At 37.1% G+C, this 23,760-nt stretch overlaps 5 protein-coding genes across 8 annotated transcripts; 2 read left to right on the forward strand and 3 right to left on the reverse strand.

Annotated features, from left to right (window-relative positions):
- Positions 1-57: 57 nt before the first annotated feature.
- Dnz1 (DNZDHHC/NEW1 zinc finger protein 11) lies at positions 58-5,986 on the forward strand. The gene is made up of 5 exons (XM_071796045.1): positions 58-606; positions 3,840-4,258; positions 4,446-4,727; positions 4,876-5,034; positions 5,102-5,986. The coding sequence occupies exons 2-5, from the start codon at positions 4,146-4,148 to the stop codon at positions 5,379-5,381; spliced, it is 834 nt and encodes a 277-aa protein (XP_071652146.1). The 5' UTR covers positions 58-606; positions 3,840-4,145; the 3' UTR covers positions 5,382-5,986.
- Positions 614-3,483, reverse strand: LOC139823438 (vigilin-like). The gene is made up of 10 exons (XM_071795998.1): positions 3,352-3,483; positions 3,070-3,276; positions 2,738-2,953; positions 2,482-2,665; positions 2,077-2,391; positions 1,872-1,981; positions 1,629-1,785; positions 1,290-1,513; positions 1,055-1,213; positions 614-969 (listed from the first exon to the last, which is right to left on the reverse strand). Exons 1-10 carry the CDS (start codon positions 3,358-3,360, stop codon positions 916-918), a joined length of 1,635 nt encoding a protein of 544 aa, XP_071652099.1. The 5' UTR covers positions 3,361-3,483; the 3' UTR covers positions 614-915.
- Positions 5,987-6,335: 349 nt separating the features above from the next.
- Positions 6,336-13,061, forward strand: Argrs-m (arginyl-tRNA synthetase, mitochondrial). Of its 4 annotated transcripts, none has more exons than XR_011734766.1 (8): positions 6,336-6,630; positions 6,721-7,873; positions 7,954-8,081; positions 8,173-8,396; positions 8,476-8,715; positions 9,279-10,783; positions 10,865-11,803; positions 11,955-13,061. XR_011734766.1 is itself a non-coding variant. In XM_071795970.1 (5 exons), exons 1-5 carry the CDS (start codon positions 6,595-6,597, stop codon positions 8,624-8,626), a joined length of 1,692 nt encoding a protein of 563 aa, XP_071652071.1. In that variant the 5' UTR covers positions 6,336-6,594; the 3' UTR covers positions 8,627-8,890. The 4 variants fall into 4 exon arrangements, 2 of the variants coding, with proteins under 2 accessions (XP_071652071.1, XP_071652087.1); XR_011734768.1 differs by having other exon boundaries at positions 9,874-10,783; XM_071795970.1 differs by lacking the exons at positions 9,279-10,783; positions 10,865-11,803; positions 11,955-13,061 and having other exon boundaries at positions 8,476-8,890.
- Wtrw (water witch) lies at positions 9,593-12,292 on the reverse strand. Its single transcript, XM_071795893.1, has one exon. It carries the CDS (start codon positions 12,290-12,292, stop codon positions 9,593-9,595), a length of 2,700 nt encoding a protein of 899 aa, XP_071651994.1.
- A 2,258-nt stretch (positions 13,062-15,319) lies between the features above and the next one.
- On the reverse strand, positions 15,320-21,923 carry LOC139823388 (uncharacterized). The gene is made up of 2 exons (XM_071795882.1): positions 20,420-21,923; positions 15,320-19,049 (listed from the first exon to the last, which is right to left on the reverse strand). Exon 2 carries the CDS (start codon positions 19,016-19,018, stop codon positions 16,115-16,117), a length of 2,904 nt encoding a protein of 967 aa, XP_071651983.1. The 5' UTR covers positions 19,019-19,049; positions 20,420-21,923; the 3' UTR covers positions 15,320-16,114.
- Between the last annotated feature and the right edge of the window lie 1,837 nt (positions 21,924-23,760).

The raw sequence follows: 23,760 nt of genomic DNA on the forward strand, positions 1-23,760 counted from the left end.
ACTTTAGGCCTAAAGTCAATCGTGTGACGTACCCTGTGCACCCCCTAGAATCGGCTGCTTCCACCTGCTTTCACCCGAGGGCTCGAGGCGACTGGCCCGAGTGTCTGCGAGTGTCGCAGCTCGCAGCTCCTGTCACCACCGCTGTCAGCGGGGTTCCGTTTGACAGATTGGCTTCCACTTCTCAATTTTGTTTCTTTCTAAACAGCCGGACTCCAAAGCCAAGCTTCCACACCGTCCACACTTCCACATTTCGCTCTCCGTCAGATGGTCAGGCGGAGTCGACGCGACGATTTTGTACGGATTATGCGTTAACCCGTCGATCGACACTGCGACGGAAAACAGAAGACGGAATAGACGGATACCTGCTAGTCGAATCAACCCCGAACGATTTAATAATGCGGCCGTCCCGTATGCAGATGACATGACATTTGTGCGCACAGTGATGAGGACCTGCGATACTAATCGCCGCGTGCCGTTAGCGAAAGCGAAAAAGTTTCGTCAGAGATCCTTGTGGCATCATATGCATTATCGTCACCTATATATGGCGGTATTTTACGCTGACTACGTCGTGGTACACGCAATCGTGTTGCACACTATGCAAGACAGGTTGGCATAACGTTGAAATATTTATTTATGGCAAAAATCATTACAAACACTCTCAGATATCGTCGAATTTTTCACACTTTATGTCGCTTACTCGCACATCTCTTTCTTTATATAGCCTTCTTAATTTACTATTCACTGTAATCTTTGGTGAGAAATATTTTTAGCAACGTTACTTTTTTGTTATCACAATAAGAATACCCCACAAACATTTACACTTTTGTCTCAAGTATGTGGAAAGAGTCATCCGATACTTTGGCTGCTACCTTGCCACAATCCGCCGCGTTACTCCAGAAAGGACACGTAAAGATTCTAATATTTCCAGAAAACTTCTGCGTCCTTTGTTAAACCGTAACGTTCATACCTCTTAACAAAAGAGAAGAATTATATAAAAATTTACTGCCTAAATAGCATCTGGATGTACAATACTTATTACATCCATGCACTCTACCTTCTTGATGTTGGCACCATCCTTTCCAATGAGGAATTTATGATGTTGATCTTTGGCACGCACTTCAGTTGACAAACTAGACACGTGCTTTTCATTGCTTAGTTCTAAAAGCTGCGCTTTTGCTTTCTCTACATCGTCCTTTGGACCTCTGATACTGACCTACATATGTGCATATGTATTTATTAGTAACAGTTTCAAATTTGATCAAAGAATGATCTTTTTTTTTCTCTTTTACCTTGTCGCTTTTACTTTTTGCCGTAGGGAATTTAATCGTGACGCTTCCAGAATGTATCAATTTACCTCCCGTACCAGTAAGCGACTTGTAAAACTTTCGTGGAATAGGTACTTCCAATACATGATTACTTTCGTTTAATTCTTTTACCAACTTCAATAAATGTTTATGGCACTTGTCAACGTCTTCTTTGGGTCCTCTGATTTTCACTATATCTCCTTTGTCGCCTAAAAAAAATCGATCTACTGATAAAAAAAACGTAGTAAATATTACGACTTTGTTACAAATGCTTTATTACGACATTGCGAAGTAACGGAGTATGAAATAATAAATGTCGTTTACCTGGTCCAGGAAAAGTAATTTGTACTTGATTGAATTTATCCCTAATCTCTTTGATATTATCTCCTTTATTACCAATTATGTTACGATAATGTCTGTGATCTATAATCATATCCTTTTCCTTCTCGTTTTCTAACTTTTTTACCATTTCTACGAGTTCCTATATTATTTATAAGATAAAAGCATTAGTTTCTTTTCCCATTTATTTAAACAATACTTGCTGCTAGATAAAAATATAATACATACCGTTTGAGCTTTCAATACCCCAGCAAGATTACCTTCAATGCGGATAACATTACTGCCATCATTTTCAGAGATACTAATCACTACACCCGTTTCTTCCTTAACACGATTCACTTTAATAAAAACAGAATAAATTTAATGTAAATTTAAACATTCTTTTCTCTGTTATACCGAAAATGAAAATAATTGCAAATATTAAACTGCTTACCATTACAACCATTCTTCCCAATGATATGCTTGTTAAATCTTGGATCAACATTTAATTCCTTGAAAGTAAGTTTTGCTATAAGATCATTGGCCATAAGCTGTAACTCATTTTGCGCTTTCTCTACTTCTTCAGATGGACCTTCTATCTTGATTTTATCTTTTTTTCCCATAAATTCGACGTTTACTTTTGGCATTTCTTGAGTAATTTTCTTGATATTTACACGTTCGCGTCCAATGATGTATTTATGTATCCATACCGGAGCTTCCACCACGGCAGTGCGACCACTGTTTGCTATTTCACATACCTTGTTAAGTGCTATATATAAATAAATATATAATTAATGTTACCTAAAGATACAGTACTTAAAGAATATAATTAATAACACTTAATTTTTAAATCACTTACCCTGACCAAGTTTCTCTTGCGGTCCTCTAAGAGTTATGGTACCAGTTGCTGAATCAGATGCAGGTATTTCTACGCTCACTCCAGTTGTTTGTAATATTTCTGCTATGGTACTACCACGAGGTCCAATTACATACTTATGTTGAGATTTAGGAACTTCTACAGATACCGTAGTACATCTTTTCTTCTGGATTAAAAATTTACATATCACATATGTGTACTAATAAAATTAGAAAAAAAAATAGTCTTATTAACCTACCATATCCTTGTAGATGCTCTTAATCTTTTGCTTTGCAGCCAAGACTCCTTCCTTCTCACCAGCTATGGTTATTTCATCCTGCTGCACCGATACAGAAGGAATAGTGATGCAAGCACCAGTTTCTGCCATCATAACATTGAGATTTTCATGATGCGCACCATATATAAACGGATGATATATTTTTGGCACAGTTATCCTTTCAAAAGCTTTCCTAGACTGCAACATTTATGACAAAACATGTTGTAGGATTGTATATAAATGCGTTATCTAAACAAGCACAATTATGTATTTATGTATGGTGATTTATTATTATAATTATTTTTAAAAGTTACCTGCTCATCAGAAATAACTCTAATTTCGCGTTCAGCCTTTTTAATTTTTTTCTTTGTACCTGTAATTGTTATTATATCTGATTGATCTTGCCTTCTAGGTACATTAATCTTGGTAGCGGTTTTCTGTTCAAGATCTTTCAGTCTCTGCCCTTGCTTGCCAAGAATCCAACTATGATGATCCTTAGGGATACTAATCTGCTTGCTTGCCTATAAAACAAATTAATATAAATACAAAATAATTTATGTTTTGAAATACAAGATGTAGCGAATAATTTTAAATACTGAAGACATATTCTCTTCCACCAGTCACCACCACCGCGATCCGGAAATACCAAAATACACAAATACGATAGGTTTGCGCGGGAGGCCAATGTGTCGCGGTTACAAATTAACACGTGCGATCGCTGATCGCGCACACAACTGCGATTGGACGTCGTCGGTCGTTGTCACCCAATTGGATATCGCGGATACCCGGTGCTTTCCAATGAGAACGCGCGCACACACATGCAACGCCACACGATTGGCTATTGACTAGAGGAAAACTTTCGCCTAAAGTCAATCAGTGTACCCCGCGCTGCGCGCAACCCCTAGAATCGGCTGCTTTCACCTGCTTTCACCAGAGGCTTGCAGAGGCTCGAGTCTCGACTGGTCTCGACTGGCCCGAGTGTCTGCCAAGTGTCGCAGGACGCAGCTCCTGTCACCACCGCTGTCAGCGGGATTCCGTTTGACAGATTGGCTTCCACTTCTCAATTTTGTTTCTTTCTAAACAGCCAGACTCCGGAGCCAAGCTTCCACACGGTCCACACACCGTCCACACTTCCACATCTCGCTTTCCATCAGATGGTCAGACTCGTCAGGCGTAGTCGACGCGACGATTTTGTACGGATTATGCGTTAACCCGTCGATCGACACTGCGACGGAAGACAGAAGACGGAACAGACGGATACCTGCTGGCCGAATCAACCCCGAACGATTTAATAATGCGGCCGTCCCGTATGCAGATGACATGACATTTGTGCGCACAGTGATGAGGACCTGCGATACTAATCGCCGCGTGCCGTTAGCGAAAGCGAAAAATGTTCGTCAGAGATCCTTGTGGCATCGTATGCATTATCGTCACCTATATGGCGGTATTTTACGCTGACTACGTCGTGGTACGATGGATCGTGTTGCACACTATGCAAGACAGGTTGGCATAACATTGGAATATTTGTTTATGGCAAAAATCATTATAAACACTCTCAGATCTCGTTGAATTTTTCACACTTTACGTCGCTTACTCGCACACTTACTCGCGCATCTCTTTATAGCCTTCCTAATTTACTATAATCTTTGGTGAGAAATATTTTTAGCAACGTTTACTTTTTTGTTCGCAGCCTATGGTGTCCTTTCCATATAATAGCGTTTAACACTGTTGTACTTCTTCTAATGATGGCACATTTGAAAGCCGTCTGCAGCGATCCAGGCATAGTACCCTTACCGCAAAGTAGAATGGATTTTTCCGATATTCATGTCTCTGGGGGAAGCGACGACCACGAGAGTGACGAGAAAGACGATTGGACGGTGTGCACTAGGTGCGAAACGTATAGACCACCTAGAGCTCATCATTGCAGAATTTGTAAACGTTGTATCAGAAGAATGGATCATCATTGTCCATGGTAACTATGAGTTGCGACGAGTTTGTGAAAGTCAATAGCGACCGTAAAAATTAACATAACTACTTTTTAAAATTAATCTCATAAAAAATGATTAACATACAAAATGATTTTGAATTTATTAAAGACTCGCAACTGAATAATGTTTAAGGATCAATAACTGCGTCGGCGAGAGGAATCAAAAGTACTTCATACAATTTCTGGTATACGTTGGTGCGTTAGCTATCTATGCTATTATTTTAGTCATTACGTCTTGGCTCTATGACTGCCCACAGTGCAATAACGATATTGCAGTCAAACAAAATCGCATGTATGTATTTGCATTCTTATGGGAAATTTACGACGACTGGAACACTAATATTGAGATTGTTTTGCAGTTTACATTGTGTGATATTAGTTTTGGAGTCGGCATTATTTGGTATGTTCGTCGTAGCGATTCTAGTTGATCAGTTCCAAGCGATACTAGGCGATGAAACTGCTGTGGAGCGCGTGCAAGGTATCCAACAACGTTATCACAATAAGAATACCCCACGAACATTTACACTTTTGTCTCAAGTATGCGGAAAGAGTCATCCGATACTTTGGCTGCTACCTTGCCACAATCCGCCGCGTTACTCCTTCAGAAAGGACGCGTATTTAATCGATCACGAAGTTTGAGATTATATACAAAACGAGTGTGTTATGTGTCTGCACAAATGTGGTATTTCTTTTTTTATATTTATTTTTTTACATACAGTATATTAGAGTAATTCATTCCTTGGATCAGTACCTTAATACATCTTTGTACGAATTATTGACATAATATAGATTTGAGACTTGTAGCTATAACGTTTCTACAGCGTGTGTGGAAATAAAATAATAATAATATATGAACACTCATTCTTATTATATACATTACGACGATTAATATATATTATGAATATATTATTCATTATCATCATATACATGAGCCTGTATTTATTTTAACTATGAACAAACAATAGCTTTAATTAATATGTGTTATTGCTTATGTTGAAACATGCGTGATAACAGTATATACATGGAAATGTAATCGACATTACGTTAATAAATTAATTTTCTTATCTTTTAAAGTTACAGTATATAAGAATAAGTGATACTCCAAGTGATATACAAGTAAATAGTAATTCTTTAATTTAAGATAATTATTGCTAGGAACTGTATCCTCGCCTAATAAATTTATTCGCTGCAAGGATTGTATTGTAGTATAATAGAAAATAAAATTGTTAATATAATTTCAAAAATTGAAGCTTTATTATTAAGTAATTAATACGTATTTCTTAAATAATATTTATAATTTTTTTATATATACTTTATCGTATTCTTACACGTTTGTTTTATTAATTATTAAGTGAAGTTAATAAATTGATATTTTTGTTTTGAAGAATAATCTAATATGTATGAATCAATAATAATTATTTTTCAAATAATAAATATATTTTGATTAATTTTATTGGTATCAAGTTTCTTTTATTCTTATGCGTGTTTCTGTCAATTTGTATACACTGGGCTTTAATTGTTAATAAGGACTGCCAACCTTTCAAGATTCTAGTTATATTTCTAGTCATATTGGCAACTTCTGTCAGTAATATTATTTTGGAGTAATTCTAACCTATGATTTTAATCAGAAATTTTTTCTTTTCATTATATATTGCTTGTACGAAATGTTAAATTGATAACATTAAAATCTTATATTGTTGTCAGTTTGTGTTATATTGCTATAAAATCGTTCGTAACCTGTCACTAATCTCAATTTTTATATGAAATCGGAATTATATATAATATATAATAGTTCCGTACAATATAAACAAATGCTTACACTTTATTTAAAATATTAAATAATCAAAACATTATGAGTAACAGTATGAAAATTGCAATTTTAAAAACGGTATTTTTTTATAATAAAACGTTTATGATGAGAATTATTTGAGATTTATTTTTCTGTCATTACTCATCTTATTTTTATTCTTGTTTTCAGGTTACAGAGTGTTTACGAAACAACAATGTAAACGTGTCCAGTGTTGGATCTTATTTGCATTTGAAATCACATAAAAAAGAAGGAATCTACACTTTCCAGCTTCCATTAAAAACTAGACAATACAATATACAGAATGAAGTACAGAATATTAGAAATAATGATCGAAATGGTATTTTTGACATCAGTATACAGAATGATACAATCTCTTTCAATGTTTCCAGAGATATATGTGTTAAGGAAGTTTTGGAACATAACTGTTCAACAGTATCGCCTCCCACTTTCGTAAATAATAAAAAAAATATAATAGTGGAGTTTAGTTCGCCCAATATTGCAAAACCTTTTCACGTAGGACATTTGAGATCTACAATAATAGGAAATTACGTTGCTAATATCAACAGCTTTGTAAAAAATAATGTAAAACGAATAAACTACTTGGGTGACTGGGGTACGCAATATGGTTTAATTCAATTGGGAATCAATATGGCAGATATTAATGAAGATGAAATGAGAAGAAATCCTATAAAAGCCTTATATACAGCATATATTACTGCCAACAAATTGGCTGAAACCGATTCCTCGATATTGGATCGTGCGAGAAAAATATTTAATGATTTGGAAAATGGCACGGGAGTCACATATGAACAGTGGATAGCGTTTAAACAGTACACTGTTGAGGAATTAACAAAGGTTTATGGTAGAATTGGTATTACATTCGACGAATATCATTGGGAATCTATGTACAATGCTAAAAATATAGAGAAAATTATTACGTTGATGGAGAAAATGCAGTTATTGCTAAGGGATGAACAGAATAGAAAAGTTGTGAATTTGGACAATGAGAAGAGCGTACCTATAATCAAGAGCGATGGTTCCACTTTGTACATAGCTAGAGATATTGCTGCGGCTATTGATAGATTTGAAAAGAATAACTTTGACTGCATGTACTATGTGGTGGATAATACACAAGCCAGCCATTTCTCAAATTTGTTAGAAATATTAAAACGATTGCAAATGCCGTGGGCTGAAAGACTGAAACATGTAAAATTTGGCCGATTGCACGGTATGCGTACAAGAAAGGGTAATATGGTGTTTTTGGAAGATATCTTGGACATTACCAGAGATATCATGAAGCAGAAACAAATCGATTCGCATAGTATGCCAATTTTAACATTATTTTAATTATGTAACGTTTAATTTTATATAGGATTAATTGTAACAGAGAAACTTTTTCAGCCACTAAAGTTCGTCTAGATTCATCTGATAAAAGCTCGGATATATTGGGCATTTCTGCAATGATAGTTAATGACTTAAAGAGAAAACGACAACGAGACTATACATTCGATTGGAATACAGCATTTGATGTAAGCAATCTACATATTATCGTAAAAGAATTATCGAATCTTATGTAATGTATTAATTAGTTTCTCCTAATCTTTTTTATTGTAAGATCAGTTGAAAGGGGACACTGGCGTGAAGTTGCAATACACACATTGTCGACTCGTCAGCTTGGAACGCACGTGCGGCGCTGTTCTAACTTTGGAATGTGAACCAAGTCTATTACAAGAAGATATCGTTGATGATTTAGTCGTATTAATTGCTAAGTTCGAAGAAGTAGTACTGAAATCATACGAAGAATTAGAACCCTGTATATTAACAGCATATCTTTTCAATTTAAGGTAAGATGTAAATTCTAAGATTCAAACATTTTCTACAATTATCTAATTGAAGTATATACGGTTTCTCTTTCTTTTTTAGTAATGCAATTAATAAAGCTTTCAGTTTGTTGAAAGTAAAGGATGAACTGCCTGATCTTGCTAGTCAAAGACTGCTACTATTTCACGTTGCTAGAAACGTTCTTGCACAAGGTATGAAATTACTTGGTCTAATACCTCTGGAAGAGATGTGAAGACAAGTGGCCGTGGAATCCTAAAGAAGATTCGAAACTCTAGCATTTATTTGTCAAATCAAATTGATCATATTGATCTGTCAATCTTGGTGAGACTTTAATCAGAAAAAACTATACATCTACTTTCTTTATTCGATATCAGATAACTAGCTTTATTTTTTTAAACAAATTTTATTACCTGTACAACGAGATATTCGATTTTTTCATACGAGTATAATTTTATTATTTGCAATGTGAAAATTACACGATAATAAGCAAAATTAACGTTTGTTCCAAGTGAACTTTCTTCTGGCACCTTCTTGACCCCACTTCTTTCTCTCGCGCCTTCTCCAGTCCCTTGTTAGAAGCCCAGCTGTTTAAAAATAACAGTAATTTTTTAATGATTTGCCATATGTTTAATTCGCATTAATAAACAATTCGCGAACGTAAATTATGTCATATTTGACACAACGATATTTTGCTAAATCGATTGCTCCTTACCAACTCGCATTCTTTCGACCATTGCTTTGTCAACAAAGCTACGTAAGCCCCATGCAACGCCCCAACGTATAGCACCCGACTGACCAGTAGGCCCCCCACCATTAACTGTGGCTTCGATATCCACTTTATCAGTCATGTTCGTAAAAAGTAATGGAAATATAATCTGTAACAGATAAAATATATAAGAAGCATGAGAAACAACTTTGTGAATTCTGAAGCGACCATATATACTAATATGATGAGCAATTGCTGAAAGTCAATATTGGAAAAGTCGATTTAAATATTAGATTCCGAGACATCGTCGATACTTTCTTGATAAGGTAAAATTGAACAAAAAATATTGCTTTATCGATAGAAATTAGCTACAGTTACGCAATTGTCTTTTACTTGTGGACGTCTATTTAAAATATAAGAAAATATAATATGAATCACATAATGCGAATTGTCGGTTGAAATATCAAATTGTACCGATATCAATTGTCCAAATCACAACGAGGTACGTTCTTCTTTCGTCAATGTTGTTGCGACATTTTCCAGCATCTTATTCATTCCTAGCAGCTGTACTCTCAGCAATTTTATAGCATCTTCATTCACTTTCATCATAGTGATCAGTTTCTCGAACGTCATTTGTAGGGCGACATCGGAGAACTCGTTCTTCTGTCGTTGTTTCAGCCAAACAGCGTGATCGCTCAAATTGATGTCGTCATTCATAGACGAAGGAATATTCTTCTGTGCTATCTCATAAGCGGCTTTCATTATGTCCTTAGGCAATCGCTTCTCGAGAGGATTAAGCGGTTTTACCACGAGAACCCGTTTTCTGTTTTCAACATCGATCTTGTGATCCGACATCCACTTCCGGAAGGCGTACGGGATGGTAGTGTTGTGCAGCACCATTTCCGTAAAGAGGATCATTTTTGTCTGCCTTACCAACTTCGTGAGGCCCGCATGATTCCTCAGACCTTGTATATCGTGTACGGCGATACCGACCAGCAAGTTCATCAGAATCACAGTGACGAATACTATGAATAGCGTGAAGAGAATCTGCGAACATACTGACAGGGGATGATAAATGACGAAAGAGCTGCCCGTCGATTCGTTATCCACTTGATTGATGAGTCCTTCGAAGTCCAATTCACCGGCCATCATAGCCAAGACTTTGATTAGCCCAGTGAAAGGATTACCGAACGCGGGCTCGCCGGCGAATATCACGCAGAAGCTGATGGTGAAACCGATGAGTAGGCCGGAATACGCTAGCAGAAGCTTGGCGAACTCGAACTGGATATGTGTGAACATGGCGACGTAGGTGCCGAAGGCCGGTAACTGGCCCACCATTAGCATCAGATTGGTCCAGGCGCAAAGTATGGCAAACGCACCGACGTAATTCTGCCAATCGTAAGTACGCCCGGTGTACACGAAGGACGTAACGAATACGCTCACGATCACCACCCCGTCCAACACATTGTCGATACTGGAGAAGTACTGTATCGCCGATTTGTAGACCATGAAGCCAAATATTTTTCTCGGTATGGTGATGCACGTCAGAACCAGTGCGAAGTACCATTCGATCTCGATGATCGGTCTCCGGAAGAGAAAGCCAGATACTCGTCTATTACCGCAAATCTTGGAACTATTAGCTTCGTTGTGATTGTAACATTTATACGCTAACGCAGTGAGTACGTAAGTAGTCATGCATATCACTGTCATAGCGTACAAGAGTATTCTCAGTAAATAGAGCTTGCGAATTTTCTCCCACTTAAGATGCAGGAAGGCCATGACCAGCGGATGCGACAACAGATCCTTTCGATGCTCCTGTACGAAAGTGTTTATGAAGCTGGTCTCACACTGATTACCGCTGGGAAAGAGAATGTCGAAGTGTAGCCGCATCTCGAATTCGCGATTATGCGATACCGGCCTGGTCAGTCTGATGGAGGCGTCCAAACGCTGTCGGAACACATGCAAGGACTCGGGAATCTTCTTCAATATAATATTCAGAGCAGACAGTCCAGTGCACGTGGTCGCACTGATGTCAGCGCCCGCCCAAATAAGCGCATCCACGCATCGGGATTGCTCGTTCAGCGCGGCAATGTGAAGGGGGGTGAAGCCGGTCCGATCGACCGCGTTCACCAAGGCGCCGCGTTTCAACAACAACTGTACCAACTCGGCGGACGAGTCCGTGCTCATTACGGCGAAGTGCAGGGGTGTTCTATGCTCCCTATCTACAGCGTTCACATTGGGCGCGCTAGCTGATAGCAGCTCGACGCATGGTATTGATTGCACGAAACAGGCCACGTGCAACGGCGTCTGGCCCAAATGATTCTTCTCGACGATGCTGGCACCGCGCTCGAGCAGCAGCTTCACTGTCTCCACCGCCTTCGCGCGAACGGCACTATGCAGAATAGGCTCGACCACTTCCTGACAGACGTAATTAAGCTTAGCACCATGATCTAATAACGTGGCTGCGGCGTGCCAGCTGTTACCGAGCGCCGCGAAGTGAAGCGGCGTGTAACGAGTGATGAGGCTCTCGTAATTCACGTCGGCGCCCTTCGCGATCAAGTACTCCACGCAGGCGACCTTGTCACCCAACGAAGCCGCGAGAATAGCATTCACGCCGGTCCGTGGTTCAACGTAGTCGTAACGCGCTCCGGCATTCTCCAGTTCCGGCAGATGATGCAGCAGACCGCGATAGGATGCCCAGATGTAAGCGACATTCCGTAGTCTCTCGTTTTTGCACGCATCTGGAAGCACGCGACTTTTCTCCATGTGCAATAGTAACCTCGTCTCCGTCGAATCGACGATGGACCATATAGCCGATCTCAATTTTGCACCGTTTAAGTAGTGGTTCTTGCAGCTTTCCAGATTGTCAAAGAAGAGGGAGTCGTCGACCGGTGGTGGTTCCCCGGCGTCGATTTCAATCCGATCATTGTCGAACTTCGATGGAACTACAGTTCCATCATCGATAGTGATTTTTTGTGGATAATCCTCCGCTGCATATGCACATCTTAGCGATCTGTAAGTGGAAGCTAATCTAACGGATAGCGGCTCGCTTTTGTGACGACTATTGAAGCTTCTAGTGGAATGAAAATGTTGTTCATCATCGTTCAAAATAGTCGGTATCTTCAGACTGTTCGTCTCGAGATTCTTCCCTTTAGCACTCTCTCCTAATGAATCTCGGTCATTCTCACACATATTCGCTCGAAATTATAAGTTATTTACGATTGAGAATAAGTTTACTGTTTAATTTCGCTCTTATTTCTTCGAGAAGAAATCGAGTTTTTTATTCAAATTTTATTATTGCTATTTTTTCTGTTACCTCAGGTTTTCCGCATTTTTACGCGCAAAGACTCGTATTCCTCGTATTATAGATTTTATCTCGCTTAAATCATTTTTCATTGGAATAATCTTATCATTTTTTTTTTGCCATTCCACATATCTTGTTCAGAATAATTCAGCTAATAGCTATGTTATGTTGTACGATGTTTAAGTTTCCAATGTAAACGCCGTTTCGTAATTAAGCACTAAGTATTCGTACCGTTATGCGATGATTCGCGCAGTGAAGCATCCTAATTATTGCAGTCGCGTCGCTGTGTGTCTCTTCAGTCCTGTCTTTTTTTCTCTCTCGTTCTTTTCTAAGGCTATCACGTCACGTCTACGAGTCGTTTCGTTTAGAGCACTTTAAAAGAGGATTATTATTGTTACTATTATTATTATTATTATTATTATTGTTATTTATTATTGTACCACGATCTTGAATATGACCGAGTGTCTTATATCCAAACTAATCAGATTTAATTATGACGCATTTATTTCCGGACAACTTATGATTAATGATATCTTCTTTAATATATGTGACACGCGCAATCAAAAATAGAGATGATTAAAGATTGCAATTCTTGTCACCTGATTTGTTAATATCTGACTCGTCAAATATACATATTATATATATATATTTTTTTTATAACAAAATATTGTATTACTGAGTGTGCTTTTAAGTTTATCGCACATATATTAGCAATTTTGTCTCTTGCCTTTTAATAATTTGCGTCGTTAGTAGTATTGCTGTTTATGTGTTAGTATTTCTTCTGTTTTTCACGTGCTCCTTTAGGAAGTTCAATATTAATACTGCTACTAATTTCGAATGCGTATTATCGAATATCTGTCTGTCACTGTGTAATAATCTCAAAAGTAATGCAAATAGCACGATGATATATTTTTCACTGTCACCGCACTCTTCTCTTCCTCTCGCTACCGGCTTCGTATGTGTGTGATCGTCACTTCGTCCTCTCGTTTAACGCTCCCACTTTTTGAGACACGTATTTATAAGAGACTAGAGATAGGCCGAGGAAACCCCGTGTTTTCGACTCTAGAATGCAAAAGCAAGCCGACAAGGATTTCGGCCGCATTTTCTAATCGTAAAAATTATGTCAGCTCAAGATGTCTATCACTGACCAGGGTACGCTTGACAATTCAACGAGCATTACAGCGGACTTAACTGGTTCGTACGATCGCGCTACACGTACTGCATGACGTACTCTGCATACGTCTCAGCCGTTCGCGTGGGAAGAGGAATCTGCGAGCAGAGGGGCAAGACGCATGATTAATAAAATACATAAATATAAAGAGATGTAGGTCGAATTCGAGATACTACTTTACTACTTTACGCGCACCCCTGCATACACGAGCCCTGCCCTCCTGTTAAATTCGAGATTAATCTGGATGAGACTGGAAAGTACCGCTGAAAGATCACTCGAGTTTTATCCTAGGACATTGTTATTTACACATGTGTTATCGTTAAAAAGTATACCGTTAAACACAGATATTTGCGTTCTTAATCAAAATGATAAATCGTTTTCTCCTTATTGAAAATCAATGGGTGAAGGTTGAATAAAGAGACAAGAAAGGAGAAAAAATGTTTTTAGCAAACTAAAGTGTTCTATTTGCTTAAAAAATAGAATGTTTTCAAAGTAAAGGCCATAGAGAGACAAAGAGAGTTATTTACATTACAGACAACTAATGTATATAGGAGTAATATAAAATTACATTTTTAATATTAATTTTTACAGTAAACATGGTTTAAAGTTATAAGCTCATTTTTTATTTAGCGCCTGTCAAAAATGCAATAAAACTAGATAAATCAAAGGAAATAAATCAATCGTCATTCGTTATTCCCTTCTGTTTAATTCCGTTCGCATGTTATCTGTTTCTTTCAATATTTAATTTTTATATTCCATAATATTTTATACCTTTTTTCCATAGCTTCCCGAATCTGAACTGCGTATATCTAGGCAAACTTCTTTCACCACCACGTGATCGCGAATATGATATCATGATCTTTTTACGTAATGTTTAACTTTGTATTCATTTTAAGTACATTTGCAAGATCTCTGCCAAGAGATATTCTCAAGTTGCTAGCTGCCTATAAATTGTTGATACGTAAAATTTACAAATAAAACATTGCGCACGAAATGAATATTTCGTGCTAGTACTCACTCTAGTAAAAAAAAAAGAAAAAGTAGCTTTTAAACAATCGAATTCAAGACACGAAACAGTTTTGACCGTGGTTTTGACTCGCGGCGATTCTATTTTAGCTATGAACGGAAACTTAGGTTCCATGACGCGATGAGATATGTAGCGCATTTTTTTAATCATAATTTTTTATTCATATCTCAGATGATCGATCCGAAGAATGGAAAGGCACCAAATTGTCTGACAGCTGAACACGGCGAGATATCGCCAATTTGTGTGCGAGACTAAGTACAGAGTCCAAAGTACGGAGCCTTCAAAATTTTAATCCATTAAATTCTCTTCCAAGAGGTAGATCTATAACTCAATGTCCCCGTTTTATCTCATTACCGAGCTTCCTATTCTGACAGTTGAACTTTCAACGGATGAGAACTTATGCAGATTGGAACCGGTTTTGACTGTCAGCCTACGCATCCCGTTAATATTATATATGTATTCTTTGACTTCGTTGAAAATCAAAGTGAAACTTGACCGGCGAAAGACAACTTTAAAACTTTCCTATTAAATTTGATCTTAATATAAAAATATTTATTTGTTCCTTTAACGATACATCTTGGTAGAAAGTTTACAACAATAATGTGTATAGTTACATTTACTCAAATTAAAATAGTATAAGTCTAAAACACAAAAGAAAATTCTTACATTACAATTTTTTTTATAGAACTTATATAATAAAGAATTAAGAGTAAAGAAGATTAATAAAAATATACTAATGGAAAGCAATCAGACGTAACGTCGCAAATCAAAAAATTGTATCAGTCTGAAGATAATTATATACATAAACATATATGAGTTTATTATACATAAGCTTTATATATGTTGACTCTTCAAAAACGAGGAAATTTTTCTAACAAGCAGATATTTTATAAAGACTTGTACAAATGCGAAAGAATGTTTAGAAAAAATATAAACGGACTGTCCTGTTTTCTCTAAGGTCTCATCAATATACGTATGTTCGTATCCGTGTCACGAAATCCATGTTACTTTAGATACTAAATACATACTAAACGTTTCTACTGGAAAAAATACATATATGCATATAGTAAATAAAGTCTTTCTCCTAAGGGGAATATCTCGTGCAATTACGGCGTCAAAATTTATTCAAACGCAGCATTTATTATATGCATAAAATTATGCAAGCCCCTAGTGCTTTTTATATAAAATTCATATGTGAAAATGGACGGATTTAAATATAACTGATTTAAATATAACTATTGGACACAACCACATTTGTATCACAGAAATAAAGCGATATCTTATGAGCAAGATTTAGACAGCGAGTCTAAATCTAGTTTGCTGGAAGTTATAAAACGTCTATAGAAATAAAGATTAATTCGCGATATTTTAATTATTCATGATGTATCGTTCCACGAATCCCGAGTTTTAGAATCTCTTATCGTTGCCCTACAATCGAATTTCAAATTTTGAACGATTGTGAATTTCTTTCCAACTCAAAGGGACTTCCAACTTATCTTGTTATTGGCAGTTTTATTTATTTATTTTACCACTGTGCGCTTTTATAAGCTCTCGAAGAAGACTATGATTTTTCTCGCAAATCTCCTTAAGTTCCGCGATATCCTCTTTGAATTTGTTGCAATCGTGTTGCAGCGTATCCTCGTCGAAACCACGACGACGACACGTAGTCGCGTCAGCTTTGAGAGCCGTTCTTGCGTGATAGGCCGCGCTGTAAGTTTTTCTGCGAGATGCGCCGAAATTGTTCTGTCCGTCTCCTTCCTTGGCTATTTTATAGGCGGCCGAGAGAACATCGCGCGGTAATCTCTTCTCTCTGAGGTTTTGCGGGCGAACAGTCAAAACGGCTCGTAAAGGTGACGGCAGGAACAGCGTGGTCCATCGCATGCACCTGATGAAACGTTTCGACGGCATAAATCCTAAAAAAATCGCAACCTCCACGTCGTGGATCAGTTTCGTTTGGCGAACGAGTTTTGCGAGACCTGCCGTCTTTTGCAGGCCCTTGATATCATGCACGGCTATGCCGATCAACAGATTCATCAGCACAATCGTGACGAATAGAAGGAACAACACGAAGGAGAGTTGGGCCGAGACTTGTAGCAGGATCCAGGAAGTTCCTCCAATACTTTCATAAAGGCCACCCTTATCGGATGAGAAGAAGAGGTCCTCGAAACCTAACTCGCCAGTCATCATCGCGAGGACCTTGATGAGACCCGTGTGTGGACTGCTGAACGACTTGGAATGTGGAAATATCACGCAGAAGCTCGCCGTAAAGCCCACCAACAGGCAGGCGTAGGCCAAAAGCAGCTTGAACACTTGTGCCTGCACGCTAGTGAACATAGCGACGTAAGCACCGAACATCGGCAACTGCCCGATCATTAGCATCAGATTGCTCCAACCGCAGAGCACGGCGAAGGCGCCCAAGTGACTTTGCCAGGTATATGTTTTTCCCGTATACACAAAAGAGGTAGCAAACACACTCAGTATCACGCACCACTCGACCAGGTTCTCTATCTGCGTAAAAAACTGTCTGACAGATTTGTAACTGGGAATGACAGTAAACTTGCGAAAAGTCTCGAGCGCGGTGAGCACCATCAACGTGTACCACTGAATCTCGAGTACCACGGGATGTCTGTAGAGAAACCCATAGATCCCGGTCGCGTTCGCGCACAACGGCGGATTGTGTACGTAACCTTTCGACTCATTGTAGCAGTTATGAGCAAGGGCGATTATCACCCAGCTCGTAAGGATCAATACGTATATTAAGTAGAAGAGCAATCTGGCGGCATAGTACTTTCGGATCTTGTGCCACTTGAGATGGAGGAAAGACTGGCACAAAGGATGCTCCAAGATTTCCTTGTAGCCCTCCTTCACAAAGGTGTTCAGATAACCGATCTCGGGCGAGCGGTTTTGCCGATTCCGCCGCTGCAACAACGGACGAAAGTCCAGCTGCAACTCGAGCTCGCCTGCGATGAATCCATGTCGGCTCAAAGTCAGAGACTTGTCCAGCCTATGCTCAAATACGTCCAGGGATGTCGGGGTCTTGCGTAGAACGATGGATAGAGCGCTATTCCCGCCGATGGTCCTGGCGCTGAGATCTGCTTCGTACTTTATCAGCAGATTGACGCATCGTGACAGCTCGTTTGAGGCGGCGATGTGTAGCGGCGTATAGCCGTATTTGTCGGCCTTGTTCACGTCCGCTCGCCACTTGAGCAAGAGCTCGGTAATGTCGTCGGTCACCAAAGACTTGCCTAGAGCCAGGTGCAGAGGCGTTCGACCCTCGTCGTCCTCCACGTTGGGATCCGCGCGACCTTTCAGTAAAATCTCCACGCACTCCAGAGAATGCGAACGAGCGGCTAAATGCAAGGCCGTGTGTCCTCGATGGTTCTTCAGTTGAAGATTAGCGTTTGCCTCGACCAGAAGAGCTAAATTGTCCGCGCAACCGGCTTCCGCAGCCAAGTGCAAAGCGGTATCATTCTTTCCGGTAGGTAAATCCACTTGGCAACCGGCTTTCAAAAGTATGTCTAAACAAGTTTTGTCTCCGCCATCGGCTGCATGATGAATAGCGGCGTATCCGTCTTGATCCAAACGGTCCAGTTCCTTGTTGTTCGGCGCTAGTAGGGAAAGTACGCGCAGAGCGTTAGTTCGTGAAGCCACGTGCAATACCGTCTCTTCAGCATCGTGCGGTGATAGCTGACTGATATCTCGTTGCATGAAGTATTGAGCAACGTCGAAAGCATCTCCAAAGGCGGCGTAATGAAACGCCGTGTGTTTCGATTTCGTATCGACGCTCGCGCCCTGTTTTATTAAATACTTGACACCATCCAGACAGTTCCGAAACGCACACAAGTGCAACGGAGTAAGACCATGATCGGGCTCGGTATAGTTGACATCGGCTTTGCATTTGCACAAACGATGTATGAGATTTGTACGACCCATAAAACTCGCTTGTAGCAATAAGATGTTGACTTCATTGGACTTGACGTCCGCGAGGATCGTCTCCGCATTTGTCTCATCCGTTTTACATGATTCCAGATTTTCCCAGATTTGTGATTTGTAACACGTACGTTTCCTGTGTTCCGCGAGAATATTTTTGATGAAATCTTCATTGATGCGCAGAGAAGTGCGGTCGACTTCGGAAGAGGCTCGTTCACTGATGACGGAGTAATCTTCCACTGAAGCTATGGGACTTATCAAATTATCGAGTGGTGGCGGCGATTCGTATTGAACTCGACCACTTTCGAGCTCATTGTCATCTTGCTTAGGCGATGAGCGTCTACTCTTTAGTCGAGTTAAAAACAAGGAAGCCGCGCTCGTGCGTGACAACAGAGTCGGAATGGTTTTTGATACTTTTTCTCCGGTTTCTTCCATCTCTTTCACTGACGAGAACGATACGAATTTGTTGCTCAGACTATCTACCATCTCCACCTGTTGCCGTTCTAAGATCAGTTACCTATAAACGTGATATACTTATTTAACATTATTCAAAAGTCTTAATGTTTAATCGAAACATGTAAAAACAAAATAGAGAAATTGTATCTATTTTATTGTGTATCTATGTATCTTATGTATCTATTTTGTTACGTGAGAAGAAAGATTAAAAAAGGGTATTTTTTAAATTCTACAATTTATCATAGTAAATGAGAAAAATATAAGATAGTCTAAAATATAATACCAGAATTATATAAATATTCGGAATGCCAAATATTATTTCTATCAAAGTGAAAGCACATAATATTTAGTAGCTACGATCTTTCAAAACTAAATAAATCGAAAATAAAATAAAATAGAGGATTAAATTCGGTGTTTTCTAAAGCTGTATGTTTTAATATAAAAGATTGAACAACATTGTTATAAATATATGCGTAATACGTGCTTATTAATGACTTCTTAATTTTTTAAAAGTTTAATAATACAGTGAAAGATAAAATGTGAATTTTGGAATATGTTTCATTTTTTTTTATTTCAATATATAAAGAATTATGACTCAGTTTGACAGTATATCTTACAAACACTTTAACATTGTAACATCGACATTTAACACAAAATACACAAAATATCGCGACTCTCGTAAAAGTTAATTGGAAAATCGGTTAAATACTTAACCAAGGCATAGTCTGTTATCTCATTGAATTGACGGTAATTACGTCCCACTTCTGAGAGACAAACAAAGAGATCTAGATTGATATCAAACAGATCACATATTGATGGAATAATATAAACAAACCGACTCGTTACAAAAATAAAATTTAAAAAACAGGAAAGTTATGGATCTAATGAGAAGTAGGTAGTAAAAAATCTTCTCTGCAATAATATTTCATTCGTTTACGCAATTAAAAATAAAAATAGATTTTAATGACGTGCTTGAATACTAAACAATTCTGAGAAATTTAAATGTTTCCATTATATCTATACCAAAAAAGAGAAACTGAATACATACAAATATAGAAACACACAAATTTATAGATAAAAGATTATAGATTATTTATAGATTATAAGATAAATCTAAATCAAAATTAAATGTGAAAATAAATGGAAATAAAATAAAAAAATATAAACAAAAATTAAATACAAAAATAAATACAAATTTCCATTCAACAAAGGTAAACATGACTTTATAATGCCCTTTGTGTCAAATTTATATCAATAAGATCGAAAGCGAGTCACCATCTGTTGATAGTCAATAAACTATGTTTCGGTTGTTTTCGTGACAAATCTTGGATTTAGTTTAACGGCTCTTATTACAAATGTATTAGACTTAGACAGTATGCGCGTTTACGGGATCGGCATCACGGCAGAGATGGTTCTAGAGTGAAGAAGTACCTTATACGTTTACGGCACGAGACAAAGCTCGGTGGCGGACGTTGATAATCGTCTCGATCGCATCACCTCGTTCTTTCGCCAGACCGGTTCACACTGAGAGCGAGAGAGTGTGCAGCATACGGCTAACTCCGTACCGGTTATATCAGCGAAAGAGATTTGGATGCTACATGTATCGGATGAGACCGGTCGGCTATCAGAAATGCGCAGGGAAAAGTTGTCTTCCTTGAAGGACACTGTACATGTTTTTCGTGCTTCACATTCTTCGCAATACACATCACAAAAGATACCGCATAAAAATATATTTCTTCTTTCTCAGTGTGTCACATCAATCCTCCAAATACGCGACTTTTCTGATTCGAGATAAATAACGATAAAGTTTTTTTAATGCAAATTAACTCTCACTTAGCACTATATTGTATAAGTTCCTACTTCTTAGATTTCTTCAATAAGCACATTATTGCGTCTATAAGTGTTTAGACATCTGCATCTGCAGCGAAGAAAACGCAGTCGAAATTCTATTACGATCAATGCAATTTAAGGACTAAAAAAATATTACATGACAATTTGCTTGGGTAAAAATCAGGAGAAAATTGCCACTGTAAAAGTTAAAATATTAATACAATTTTTTAAGTGAAAACAAAAAAAGAACAAAGTTTTAAATCATAAAAACAATTCAACAAAGTTTTAATCTCTGCTTCATGATGTTCTTGACAACAGAGAACAGTTGTCTTTATGAGACCAACTCTCAAAACATTTTAATCAAATCTATCGTAAGTTCAATAAACTCAATTGACACAAGATACGATTAGATGATTTCTCTGGCCTAAAATTAGTAATATATATGATATTGTAATAACTCGCATACGATTTTATTATTAGAAGACCGATATGTACTATAAAGAGCATTAATTTGATAACATAGTCTAATTATATAATTTAATACATAACATTGACACACATACAAATAAATAATTTTAATTAGTTTTTCTATTTATTTGGGAATTTTAATAGTAATTTTTACTAAACTCTTTTCTTAACTAGGTTTCTATCACTTTGATATGTTCTGTTAAAAAAAAATAAATAAAGTAATATAGATAGCAGTTGATTATTTTATCGTTTAACTAATTAACAAGCAAATATGAATACATTAATGCAGAATTCTCTATTTTTCACACATTTAAATAACTTTTATCGCACGATATAATTATATAATACATCGTTAAATAAAAATTTTAGATACTCACTCCTTCATAAATATTATCACAAAAATTCCTACAGCACTATTATATGTATAACATTCATTCAACTTCTTTTTCCATTGCATGTTAAATTAAAATACAATGCATGCTATTCTATTTTAACACAACAAGTAATAAGAATTATCTCCAGCCAAATTATATCATGTATCGTAAACAGTTTCAGAAGATATCCACGACAACTTGTTGACAATATTCTTTAATAAATTCAATGTGGACTTTTCTTACGAAGATTTGAGCAAAGAATAACTCACCTGTTCGCGATGATGAATCTCTTCAAAATATGTGATGTCGCGTCCATTAATGATAATCTTTCCAGAGCCATTACCCCAAATTGTCACTTCACCTCTTGCAGATTTCCTCATGCAATCTGAAATCATTAGCAACGAGTTTCATGATGTATATCATATATATATTTCTAACCATCTGTGAATGTTAAGATTATCAGTTTACTTACTTTTAACCGTGATATATGGCCTTCCTGTGCTGTCGTGTTCCAACTTTACATGTAACAATAAACTTTTATATTAACTGTAACAATACTTTTATCATCATTATTATATATGCACATGGATACTTACAGATGGTATTGCCACCTCATTGGAATGGGTATTAAGTGTTTTACGATATTTTGTAATGAAATCTGTTGCTCGCCTTGACAATGGATGATCAGATAGCCGTTCTAGTGACGTAATAAGATAGTCGTACTAAAAGAATTATTATACACTTATGAATTAAATTATGCGTTATATTTTTTTGAAGATTACTCATTATTACCGACTAATTATTACTAATATATTATTTACCTCAAAATCATTAATAATTTCAAGTAGTTGGTTTTCAATCTCATGCTTTTGAAGCCATGTGGAACCTATCAGATTGCTAAAAATAATATATTTTTAAAAATGGTTATACTTGACATTTTTTTGCAGAATACTTCTAAAATTATATACCAAATTGTATACATGTTAACATGTACACACTTGTTCTACGTAAATCAAATACTCAACATACACTTTGTCCACAGGTAACGTTCCTTGCCTTATTAACGAGTCTTCAACATCATTCAGAGATTTAATTTTATCCACAATATTCTGTGTACAAAAATAATTTTCTCAAATATTAATTGCTTTCCTTCATATATCTGTGACGTAATAACAATCATTATAGAAACTTACATATAGTGTCTCATAATAATTCGGTTTCGAAGTGTAAAACATAGAATGGAAGGGTCTTCCAGACTCATCAAATTCTGCTGCTTTCCTGCTTGGAAAGATCTTTTCTGGATGTTCCATCATCGGCCGAGCTTTAGGGTCAAATAGTCCTGATGGAAATAGATATTGGATTGATCTCTAAAAGTAATAATTACATGACTTTAGATATTAGCTCATCATTTATCAAATCGGCACAATTTTTTATATAATTACACACATCTATATCTGCTTGCGTAAAACATTCTGGATCTTCGCCCATCATGTTAGCCAAGTGTCTCTTCCCTATCTCGTACTCTACGATCTCTTTCTTCATAAATGCATCTAATAAATTTAAAAAATAATATATTTATAAAAAGTATTGCAAATTGCTGACATTGAAGTTATATTTATTTCAAAGAGAATGAATCTGTTACTACCATGTTCCTTTGCACGTTGTAAATACATCAACATAGCTTTGCTTATTTTTTTCTCCGGTTTCTTCGTACTAGACTTTATTATATCTTCAATTTCATCGATAGATGTTGCATACGATCGTGATTTAATATAATTCTGTAATCGTAAAATAATTAATATAGTAATTTTAAAAATATATAATTCATGCGTAATCGAAATAAGCAAAACCGCACTAAACAAATAGTTTAACGGCCTCGTTGTAGAGGAACTGCAATGAGCTTACCGAATGTCGTGCGGTATTCGAAAATAAAGCAACAGCGTTGTTGTTTATGCCGATCAAACGTCGAAAGTGTGAACAACGAATAAAGATAGATAATGCCATAATTGTAACTTGACAATCGGCACGAATCGTTTCTCAAACAATTTGAAGGAGATAACCTCTTTCGAGCTAACCTATTGACCAGCGAGAACTACATTA

This window comes from Temnothorax longispinosus, chromosome 1, assembly GCF_030848805.1.
Source record: "Temnothorax longispinosus isolate EJ_2023e chromosome 1, Tlon_JGU_v1, whole genome shotgun sequence".
In the NCBI taxonomy this organism is placed as follows: domain Eukaryota; kingdom Metazoa; phylum Arthropoda; class Insecta; order Hymenoptera; family Formicidae; genus Temnothorax; species Temnothorax longispinosus.

What these genes read in the sequence shown, in the direction of transcription:
- LOC139823438 (XM_071795998.1), bottom strand. An exon ending in GAGTTATTTCTGATGAGCAG is followed by an intron (nt 2,954 to 3,069) that starts GTAACTTTTAAA and finishes TAAATGTTGCAG; the next exon opens with TCTAGGAAAGCTTTTGAAAG. An exon ending in ATGGTGCCAACATCAAGAAG is followed by an intron (nt 970 to 1,054) that starts GTAGAGTGCATG and finishes TCTTTTGTTAAG; the next exon opens with AGGTATGAACGTTACGGTTT.
- Dnz1 (XM_071796045.1), top strand. Translation starts at nt 4,146, where the DNA reads ATGTTCGTCAGAGATCCTTGTGGCATCGTATGCATTATCGTCACCTAT. An exon ending in TTGCACACTATGCAAGACAG is followed by an intron (nt 4,259 to 4,445) that starts GTTGGCATAACA and finishes TTTTGTTCGCAG; the next exon opens with CCTATGGTGTCCTTTCCATA. An exon ending in ATGGATCATCATTGTCCATG is followed by an intron (nt 4,728 to 4,875) that starts GTAACTATGAGT and finishes ATAATGTTTAAG; the next exon opens with GATCAATAACTGCGTCGGCG.
- Argrs-m (XM_071795970.1), top strand. Translation starts at nt 6,595, where the DNA reads ATGAGTAACAGTATGAAAATTGCAATTTTAAAAACG. An exon ending in GAAACAAATCGATTCGCATA is followed by an intron (nt 7,874 to 7,953) that starts GTATGCCAATTT and finishes AAACTTTTTCAG; the next exon opens with CCACTAAAGTTCGTCTAGAT. An exon ending in GCATATCTTTTCAATTTAAG is followed by an intron (nt 8,397 to 8,475) that starts GTAAGATGTAAA and finishes TTTCTTTTTTAG; the next exon opens with TAATGCAATTAATAAAGCTT.
- Wtrw (XM_071795893.1), bottom strand. Translation starts at nt 12,292, where the DNA reads ATGTGTGAGAATGACCGAGATTCATTAGGAGAGAGTGCTAAAGGGAAG.
- LOC139823388 (XM_071795882.1), bottom strand. Translation starts at nt 19,018, where the DNA reads ATGGTAGATAGTCTGAGCAACAAATTCGTATCGTTCTCGTCAGTGAAA.